Source organism: Mytilus galloprovincialis, chromosome 9 (genome assembly GCF_965363235.1).
Source record: "Mytilus galloprovincialis chromosome 9, xbMytGall1.hap1.1, whole genome shotgun sequence".
NCBI classification, from domain to species: domain Eukaryota; kingdom Metazoa; phylum Mollusca; class Bivalvia; order Mytilida; family Mytilidae; genus Mytilus; species Mytilus galloprovincialis.
Window position 1 is genome coordinate 17581935 of NC_134846.1, and position 11502 is coordinate 17593436.

The 11502-nt window shown below is 31.4% G+C and overlaps 1 protein-coding gene across 1 annotated transcript in view; it reads left to right on the forward strand.

Moving 5' to 3' along the window:
* LOC143044529 (transmembrane protein 184B-like) overlaps positions 1-11272 on the forward strand; it is a 32053-nt gene extending 20781 nt beyond the window's left edge. Inside the window, exons 3-8 of the mRNA XM_076216588.1 lie at positions 978-1143; positions 1868-1958; positions 4558-4633; positions 8294-8385; positions 9159-9328; positions 10280-11272. Coding sequence (XP_076072703.1) covers positions 978-1143; positions 1868-1958; positions 4558-4633; positions 8294-8385; positions 9159-9328; positions 10280-10833 — 1149 coding nt within the window. The 3' untranslated portion in view covers positions 10834-11272. The remainder of the gene's footprint in view (positions 1-977; positions 1144-1867; positions 1959-4557; positions 4634-8293; positions 8386-9158; positions 9329-10279) is intronic.
* Positions 11273-11502: the final 230 nt, after the last annotated feature.

An 11502-nucleotide genomic window follows, 5' to 3' on the forward strand; every position in this document is an offset into this window, starting at 1 on the left:
TAGGGAGCATTAAAAAGATGAGTCAGTCTAGAATGTATAGGGAGTATTAAAAAGATGAGTCAGTCTAGAATGTATAGGGAGCATTAAAAAGATGAGTCAGTCTAGAATGTATAGGGAGCATTAAAAAGATGAGTCAGTCTAGAATGTATAGGGAGCATTAAAAAGATGAGTCAGTCTAGAATGTATAGGGAGCATTAAAAAGATAAGTCAGTATAGAATGTATAGGGAGCATTAAAAAAAAATGAGTTTGATTGGGTTTTTTTTATTTGTTTGTTAGAACATTGTATTCTTGTCTCCAAGAGATATGAATATTGTTCAAATGTTGTACTTTTTAAAAAAGATTTATATGAATTTCTAATACATCAGTATTGACAGAGGCCGAGACAGAGGTCAATATGCGCCCAAATGTCATTTGATCAACTAGTACTTGATTAAGACATATATACTTTCATGTGATATCTAAAATACTGTCTGTTTTGAGGATCCTCACTGGAATTTAATTGATTTATTGATGATATTGTTATAGGATCTACTGTAAATTTTCTTTTGAAAGGATTAATTTTTGGGGTTTTCTAAATTTACTTATGACCATTCACCATTGAGATAGATCAAATGTTCTAGAATATTTTCAGAAAAAATGTTAAAAAGAATTATTTGTTTATTAAGGGGGTACCTTATACATGTTATATAATGCATTGACTAAAATAGATTTGGCTCATTTAATTTTCATAGAGTTTTAACAAAATATTTATTGAGAAAAAATAGGAAAATGTTTATAAATTTGAACCATACAATTTAGAGAAATACATGTAGTTTGGTTGCATATAGCAGTTTGACAAACACAAAAAACCTTGAATTTCTCCTTACTATTACAGTATTTGATTAAAACAATTCAGCTTATTTTTAAGAGTTAACTGCCTTAGGTGTTCTGTACCCCCTTGAGACAATATTGTAATTATTTTATTTTTTATTTTCAGATATACCTGCATCTGCGGTATTACACGTGTCCAAATGAACAGCGTTGGATTATAAGGATTCTATTTATAGTACCAATTTACTCATTTGACTCATTCCTGAGTTTACTGTTTTTCAGTAATGACAATTACTATGTGTACTTCGATAGTATACGGGACTGTTACGAAGGTAAGGTACTTAAGACTCTGTGTTTTTTTCTGATTTTGTAATTAATACTCATTTTTTAGTCAGGTTTAAGCTAAACAATATACCTTAAAATGATATCTCTATTTATTCCTATCCAGATAAGTTTTAAAATCACACCACTTTTCAAACTAGTTGAAGTTATATGGGACCTTGTTCAAGCAATGTATTGTGCATAAACCTTTCAAAGAGACATGTTTAAACCCTCATAAACACACCAAACAAAGCATTTTCAATGACTTTAGACTTGGTACAAATGTATGTCTTTTAAAAATGGCTACTTAAACTATAAAAAAATTAAAGTGTCACTTTCTAAATTTTTTTTTACCTCGGCTCAATGCTGATGACCTTTAATTTTGTTCTGTTTAACCTCAACATGATGTTTTTGACAGAATGTACACAATTGCTATAAGCTAAAGGTATATAACTCACAAAAACACAAAAAGAAAAAAACAATATAAAAAGGTTGAAAACAAACTCTTCAAAACACTACATAGAAAACTAAAGACTGAGCAACATGAGTCCTACCAAAATCAGGGTGTAATGGTAGAGTAAGCTGATCCTGCTCCAAATTTGACATTCTTTATGTTATCCTGTTGCTCGTGGGAAGTGGGAAGTACAAATAAATATCTCACTTGGCTAGCTTACAATAAAGGAGACAAGAACAGGATTGTGTACAAATGTTTATGCTTTCATTGTTTTATTTCAGCCTTTGTCATCTACAGTTTCCTTAGCTTGTGTTTTGAATACCTTGGTGGAGAGAGCTCTATTATGTCAGAGATAAGAGGGAAACCTATAAAGTAAGTTAAATAGAGATGATGTGTCACGAATATACATGACAATTTTAATTGGCATTATTTTTTTGTCTTTAAAATTAGTTCGTTTACAGTACTCTATTGTAATTTTGTACTGGTATATTTTAGATTCAATTGGTTTTACTATATTTGTTGCCAACCAAGGAGAATAATTGTTTAATGACATTTTGGTATATTTTAAAAGATTTAGTTACTTTTACCGTATTTGTTGCCACCAAGAAGATTAGTAATTAAATGATATTTTTGTTATATTTCAGATCTAGTTGGTTTTACTGTACCTGTTGTTTATCTGCAAGGCAGTACACCATAGTAATTTAATGATATTTTTGTTATTTTTCAGATCTAATTGGTTTTACTGTACCTGTTGTTTGTCTGGAAGGCAGTACACCATAGTAATTTAATGATATTTTTGTTATATTTCAGATCTAGTTGGTTTAACTGTACCTGTTGTTTGTCTGAAAGACAGTACACCATAGTAATTTAATGATATTTTTGTTATTTTTCAGATCTAGTTGGTTTTACTGTACCTGTTGTTTGTCTGGAAGACAGTACACCATAGTAATTTAATGATATTTTTGTTATTTTTCAGATCTAGTTGGTTTTACTGTACCTGTTGTTTGTCTGGAAGACAGTACACCATAGTAATTTAATGATAATTTTGTTATTTTTCAGATCTAGTTGGTTTTACTGTACCGGTTGTTTGTCTGGAAGACAGTACACCATAGTAATTTAATGATAGTTTTGTTATTTTTCAGATCTAGTTGGTTTTACTGTACCTGTTGTTTATCTGGAAGACAGAACACCATAGTAATTTAATGATAGTTTTGTTATTTTTCAGATCTAGTTGGTTTTACTGTACCAGTTGTTTGTCTGGAAGACAGTACACCATAGTAATTTAATGATAGTTTTGTTATTTTTCAGAACTAGTTGGTATTACTGAACCTGTTGTTTGTCTGGAAGACAGTACACCATAGTAATTTAATGATAGTTTTGTTATTTTTCAGATCTAGTTGGTTTTACTGTACCTGTTGTTTATCTGGAAGACAGAACACCATAGTAATTTAATGATATTTTTGTTATTTTTCAGATCTAGTTGGTTTTACTGTACCTGTTATTTGTCTGGAAGACAGTACACTATAGTAATTTAATGATAGTTTTGTTATTTTTCAGATCTAGTTGGTTTTACTGTACCTGTTGTTTGTCTGGAAGACAGTACACCATAGTAATTTAATGATAGTTTTGTTATTTTTCAGATCTAGTTGGTTTTACTGTACCTGTTGTTTATCTGGAAGACAGAACACCATAGTAATTTAATGATAGTTTTGTTATTTTTCAGATCTAGTTGGTTTTACTGTACCAGTTGTTTGTCTGGAAGACAGTACACCATAGTAATTTAATGATAGTTTTGTTATTTTTCAGATCTAGTTGGTATTACTGTACCTGTTGTTTGTCTGGAAGACAGTACACCATAGTAATTTAATGATAGTTTTGTTATTTTTCAGATCTAGTTGGTTTTACTGTACCTGTTATTTGTCTGGAAGACAGTACACTATAGTAATTTAATGATAGTTTTGTTATTTTTCAGATCTAGTTGGTTTTACTGTACCTGTTGTTTGTCTGGAAGACAGTACACCATAGTAATTTAATGATAGTTTTGTTATTTTTCAGATCTAGTTGGTTTTACTGTACCTGTTGTTTGTCTGGAAGACAGAACACCATAGTAATTTAATGATAGTTTTGTTATTTTTCAGATCTAGTTGGTTTTACTGTACCTGTTGTTTATCTGGAAGACAGAACACCATAGTTATTTAATGATATTTTTGTTTTTTTTTTTCAGATATAGTTGGTTTTACTGTACCTGTTGTTTATCTGGAAGACAAAACACCATAGTAATTTAATGATATTTTTGTTATTTTTCAGATCTAGTTGGTTTTACTGTACCAGTTGTTTGTCTGGAAGACAGTACACCATAGTAATTTAATGATAGTTTTGTTATTTTTCAGATCTAGTTGGTATTACTGAACCTGTTGTTTGTCTGGAAGACAGTACACCATAGTAATTTAATGATAGTTATGTTATTTTTCAGATCTAGTTGGTTTTACTGTACCTGTTGTTTATCTGGAAGACAAAACACCATAGTAATTTAATGATATTTTTGTTATTTTTCAGATCTAGTTGGTTTTACTGTACCTGTTATTTGTCTGGAAGACAGTACACTATAGTAATTTAATGATATTTTTGTTATTTTTCAGATCTAGTTGGTTTAACTGTACCTGTTGTTTGTCTGGAAGACAGTACACCATAGTAATTTAATGATAGTTTTGTTATTTTTCAGATCTAGTTGTTTTTACTTTACCTGTTGTTTGTCTGGAAGACAGAACACCATAGTAATTTAATGATAGTTTTGTTATTTTTCAGATCTAGTTGGTTTTACTGTACCTGTTGTTTATCTGGAAGACAGAACACCATAGTAATTTAATGATAGTTTTGTTATTTTTCAGATCTAGTTGTTTTTACTTTACCTGTTGTTTGTCTGGAAGACAGAACACCATAGTAATTTAATGATAGTTTTGTTATTTTTCAGATCTAGTTGGTTTTACTGTACCTGTTGTTTATCTGGAAGACAGTACACAATTGGATTTCTCAGGTTTTGTAAACAGGTACACACACATATATTTGTATATTATTTATGGCAAAGGATTTTTGAAAAAAAATGATAGTTACTTTAAAGAATAGAAATAGTTTCTGTTCATTTTTCTTTTGTTGTATTCTATTCTTCTATTATTCATGACAGTCTTCTAAATTAGAAGCAGCAATAGTGTACCCATGTTTAACCCTTTCCTCCATAATCACACCTTTTGATGACTCCCCCTTTACTCCATTTTGACGCCTGTGTTGTACCTCAATTGAAATGCTTTTATTAATAACTACAAAATGTCTGCATCAGACTTAATAAAATTTGCATCCAATATGAAAAGGATTTTCATAAAAATATCTGACTTAAATTTATTTGATGACATATTGTTTTTTCGCAACGCATATTTTCAGCATTTTATTGAAAAATCCTATGCAAAAAAAAATTAATTGAGGAAAGGGACTAAATGGCATTAATTCTTTAAGAGTTCAAAAAAAAGATATAAATGAAGGTTTAATAAATACCACATTCTCCAACTTAAATTTGCCTCAATCAAATGTTATAAAATTTATACACAATGCTTATTACCACAAAACACAGACCAACTACAAATTTATAATCATCAATTTTATCATTCTTTAGTTAAGCTCCTATATAATGCTATAGGAAAGAGGGAGCATCATCTGTGTTCTGTCCCATGAACACATTCCTCATTTTATATTGATTAACTCTTTTTATCATATGTTTAGTAGTAAATACAGTAGTTTTACATATTTGATTAATAGCTTGCTGTTTAATCAATATCGCGCAACTTTTATGCACACCCTTTATCGCATACCCTTTATCACACCCCTACCCTTTATCGCACCCCTACCCTTTATCACATCCCTACTTTGTATACGACCGCAAAAATTGAAAATTTTTTGGTCGAATATTGGTATCACGTTGGCGTCTGCCTCGTCGACATCGTTGTCGTCTGAATACTTTTAGTTTTCGCACTCTAACTTTAGTAAAAGTGAATAGAAATCTATGAAATTTTAACATAAGGTTTATGACCACAAAAGGAAGGTTGGGATTGATTTTGGGAGTTTTGGTCCCAACAGTTTAGGAATTAGGGGCCAAAAAAGGGCCCAAATAAGCATTATTCTTGGTTTTCGCACAATAACTTTAGTATAAGTGAATAGAAATCAATGAAATTCAAACACAAGGTTTATGACCACAAAAGGAAGGTTGGATTGATTTTGGGAGTTGAGGTCCCAACAGTTTAGGAATTAAGGGCCAAAAAGGGGCCCAAATAAGCATTATTCTTTGTTTTCGCACCATAACTTTAGTATAAGTAAATAGAAATCTATGAAATTTAAACACAAGGTTTATGACCATAAAAGGAAGGTTGGGTTTGATTTTGGGAGTTTTGGTCCCAACAGTTTAGGAATAAGGGGCCCAAAGAGTCCAAAATTGAACTTTGTTTGATTTCATCAAAAATTGAATAATTGGGGTTCTTTGATATTCTGAATCTAAAAATGTACTTAGATTTTTGATTATTGGCCCAGTTTTCAAGTTGGTCCAAATCTGGGTCCAAAATTAAACTTTGTTTGATTTCATCAAAAATTGAATAATTGGGGTTCTTTGATATGCCAAATCTAACTGTGTACGTAGATTCTTAATTTTTGGTCCCGTTTTCAAATTGGTCTACATTAAAGTCCAAAGGGTCCAAAATTAAACTAAGTTTGATTTTAACAAAAATTGAATTCTTGGGCTTTTTTGATATACTGAATCTAAACATGAACTTAGATTTTTGATTATGGGCCCAGTTTTCAAGTTGGTTCAAATCAGGATCCAAAATTATTATATTAAGTATTGTGCAATAGCAAGAATTTTTCAATTGCACAGTATTCAGCAATATCAAGAAATCTTCAATTGCACAGTATTGTGCAATAGCAAGCAATTTTCAATTGCACAGTATTGCACAATAGCTAGAAATCTTCAATTGCACAGTATTGTGCAATAGCAAATTATTTTCAATTGCACAGTATTGCGCAATAGCAAGAAATATCTAATTGCACAATATTGTGCAATAGCAAGAAATTTTCAATTGGAGTTATCTTTCTTTGTCCAGAATAGTAGTTGAATCAACTTAAATCATTGTTTTATACAATATACAATGTATATTCACTTTTACTACTAAGTGATAAATTAAAACAATCTTTACCATTCAGTGATAACAAGCGCTTTATTTACATTTTAATATTTTATGATGTATTTAAATGAGTAGTTATTGTTGCAAACTCCATTAGAAATTTGAATTGAGATCAGTTTTGGAAAAAGGGAAAGGGGGATATGAAAAACAAATGGGGGGGGAGGGGGGTTAAATTTTTCTCATTTCAGATTTCATAAAATAAAAATAAAATTTCTTCAAACATATTTTTTGAGAGGATTAATATTCAACAGCATAGTGAATTGCTCAAAGGCAAAAAAAATATTTTAAGTTCATTAGACCACATTCATTCTGTGTCAGAAACCTTTGCTGTGTCAACTATTTAATGACAATCCCAATTTAGAGCTGAATACAGCTTGAATGTTGTGTCCATACTTGCCCCAACCGTTCAGGGTTCAACCTCTGCGGAGCATCTGTTTTTTTTTGTTTTACATAAAGTCAGTTTTTTTTTTTTTTCCCTTAAAGTCATAAGAAACGAGTGACCGGTGAAAAATAATTTTCTTCTAATTCTTGAACCAATGCATACAAACATCATAAACTTAGTCTTCTGTGCACGAATTTATCATCTTTTTCGTGTAAATTTCGTACAATCGTTAATTTTTTTTTTCAATCGGTCAGAGTTGTTGTGAAAATATGACAGGTAATTAAAGTTCATGTTTTGAAGCCGAAGTTTAAAGATTGTCACCTGTTTGTCAAAAAAATAAACAAAAAAGCATGGAAATTGAGCACGCGTTTAACACGTAAATTCAGATAATAGTTTATTTTAAGGACATCCATGCGTATTGTGATCACCGGATTTTTAGGAGATGGGACACACTGAGGTCACTTTGCATACGGAAAATATGTCCTGGAAGGAAGCAATTAAAATAAAGTAAAAAGTTTTACAATGAAAACTATCCATTGAGTTATAAAAAAAACGTATGCATTGTTTTTTTTTTATTTGAGGTTTCTTATGACTTTAAGAAAAAATTTCCTCAAAATAGGTCAATTTTTTTAATGATGTCATTGTTTGGTATGTGACGTCACGAAGGTCAAGTTTTCATATTGTATGCGACGTCACAAATGTCAAGTTTTCATATTTTTTGGCACACTAAATGCAACTATAAAAAATACAAAACACACAAATAAATACAATAATAAACAAAATATTTTTAAAACAACAGCACGCAAATTGTTAGGTTACCCAGGTGCTTCGGACAAGTAATTGAGCAGTTCTTTTAAGGCCTTTGAAACAAGACAAAAGTAGAACTGAAGGTAACCCAGTGCTATGGATCAGAAAACAGTTCATATAATATAATACTCTTCTGTTGAAATATATGATAAAGCGTATAATACATGGCAAAATCCGTATCACATGCTGTATCACCCTCGACCAATATCATCCCTTGGGCTGATATTGATGTCTCGGGATGATACGACATATGATACGGATTTTGCCATGTATTATTCTCTATTTATTCTTTTTCTCAGGCCACCCTACAGTTCTGTGTCATTAAACCTGTAATGGCTGTAATCACATTAGTACTTCAGGCCTTTAGTCTGTACAAAGATGGAAACTTCTCGTAAGTATTAAGATATGGATTCAATTGCTATTACTGCTATTTTATACCTCTTTTAAAGCATTATATTTTAGGGTTCTACAGACTGTTCAGCAACCAAAAATTTGATTTAAATAGTTTTAGTTATTTAAAAAAAGATAGACACATACTTAGTCTCAATCTTATTTTCACCGAATCAATTCTTGTTTTGATTAATTTAGTCAGATTTGCATCCTTCTTTTGATTGTTGAGCCTTCTTCTTTTTTATCATCTTTTGGTAGTCTAAAACAGCATTTGTATTAAAAAAAAAATGATTCCTATGAAACAGCATAAGATTACCAAAAGTTTTATTGCTATTAAAATACAGTATACCTGCCAACAAAGAAAACTTCACAGGAATTGTGAATACACACAAATGTCAAAGTTCACTGATAATGCAACAAAATGTCTTTGGAATATTTTCGCAGAAATTCTTTACATATATATATATATTCTTTCAATATTTTTGAAAATGAGACAGTTCATTAGTAAAAAATACTCTACCTTTAACCTGACAAAAAGCAAACTTAAAAAAAAATATTAAAACATTTGATTGCTTATTACTCTTTTCAAAGGGAAGTGTCAAAATACCTTGAAATTAATTTGGTGTGGTTTTGGTTACATGAAGAACATCACAATCAGTGTATGTGTGTTAACAGAGCCTTAGCATGAATTTATTAACACTTTACATATATTTTGTACATGTTTATACATCATTTGCTGACTCAAATTTATTATAAACTCCTTTATTTTTTTAGACCTGATTCAGGATATTTGTATGTGACCTTGATTTACAACACATCCATTAGTTTGGCACTGTATGCTCTGTTCCTGTTTTACTTCGGTACCAAGGAGCTCTTGAGTCCTTACGAACCTATACTGAAGTTCTGTACGATCAAATCTGTCATTTTCTTGTCATTCTGGCAAGGTAAGTAGGCCATTTTATGGGACAATCTGTTTTTATTTTTGCATCTTCCAAGGCAGCTAAGTAAGGTTTAATTTGTTTATTTATAAAGAATTACAGATGCAGTGCAGTGATGTGTAGGAAAGAGGCTTTTGAACACTCCACCACATCATTGTATGTAAAGTTTTGATATAAGTATCTGTGTTTATATAGAAAATTGATTCATACTGACCAGTTAAAATATATCAGTCATCATTCAATAGAATTTCAAATGGAGAAAAAAAAATAATGTGAAATCATTTATTTTTGTAGATACCAATTTTTGTGGATTGAGGGAAAATTGTATATTTCCGGGATATTTGATTTCATGTTTTAGCACAACATTGCAAACAAGCCTATACATGCTATTTTTTTACATAAATAAGGCCGTTAGTTTTCTCGTTTGAATTGTTTTACATTGTCCTATCGGGGCCTATTATAGCTGACTATGCGGTATGGGCTTTGCTCACTGTTGAATTACAGGATTCACTAGAGATATAAAACAGCACACCCAACAAACAAACCTAAACTTCCAGAGGAATAGTTGTTCAAACTTAATGAACAACAGTTGGTTAAAGTAGCTTAACTTGGTACACACACAAAATTTAATGGAGTTAAACCAGTCATAAATGCAGGAAAACTACCTTATACCTATGCAGATAATATGTTGTAAAATAAAAACACACAATTTAAAGCCTGCCCAACCAACCTACCAAAAGGTTGGCTACTTACCTGAACAAAGAAAAAAGTATGAGAAAGTATTTCATTATTTTGGTCTTGCTTTGTACACATGTATGTTATCATAAAGTTTTAAGAATAATTTCCATATTACTTTCATTGAAATCAATGGAAAAACCTTCATGAATCTTTTAGTCACAAAGTTATGTTTTTTAACTGCCTATAGCGCTTACAGTTCTTTCATTTTTGTCTGTACAGGAGTTGTTCTGGCTATCCTTGAGAAAGCACAAGTGATAAGTCCTATTTACTCTGACAATGGATTGTTAAAGGCAGGAGTGGGAACAGTTTCAGCAGGGTACCAGAATTTCTTCATCTGTATAGAGATGTTACTGGCTGCTATTGCCCTTAGGTTAGCCTTTCCACATTCTATATATAGTTCTGGTCCTACCTCCAGCACGGGCAAAACAGTGTCACTTCAGAGCATTTCTAGTAGTCTGAAAGAAACAATGAATCCAAGGGACATCATGCAGGATGCCATCCATAATTTTCATCCAAATTATTCACAATACACCCAACAGGGAAGTAAAATCCCACAAGAGGAAGAAGCAGCAGATGGATGGCCATATCGTGACCAGTACCAAAACAGGCCAACACAAAATGGTGTATCGCCTGCCAATAATGTCATACAGACAAGACAACACAATCTGTCAACTACCACACCCGCAGGAGGTGTGCATAGGGGACCACCACCCAACCGTAGGTCTCACAATGAAAAGACAACTCTTCTTTCATCTGATGACGAGTTCCAGTAAAGTGCTGATTAAATGGTATCTTTAAGTAAGTGAAGTGCTGATTTGATGTAGAGATTTTAATTGACAGCATTGTGAAATTATACATTGAGGTTGAAATCTCATAAAGAGTCTTATGTATTTATAGATTGAATATTTTTACAAAGAGACAGTCAGTTTATCTGTGACATTAAAAAGAACAAAACTGTTATAAATTTTTTTCTTCAATATACTTTTTTTTGTTGTAATTTTGCAAATTGTATATATGTATACACTAAGGATCAAACAAATAATTCATTTCATGGGTTATTTTACAGCAGAGTTTTAATATCATCTATTTTAAAACAATTGTTATATTGTTACATCACTAAAGAAATTTGTACAATTGAATTACAAAATGATTGAACATCATCATTTCTGGGTGAAAAATTGAAAAATTGTGTAAATGAAAAGGAGAAAGGTCATTATACCCCCGCTTTATTATACCCCCGCTTTAAAAAAGGGGGGGTATACTGTTTTACCTCTGTCTGTCCGTCAGTCCGTCCGTCCATCAGTCCGTCAGTCCGTCCGTCCGTCAGTCAGTCCGTCCCATGAAACTTTCGTCACATTTTTCTCAGGAACTACACATCCACCCTTTCTGTAATTTGGTATCAACATTTATATATGTCAGCCATACCGTGTGATGCGTTTTCA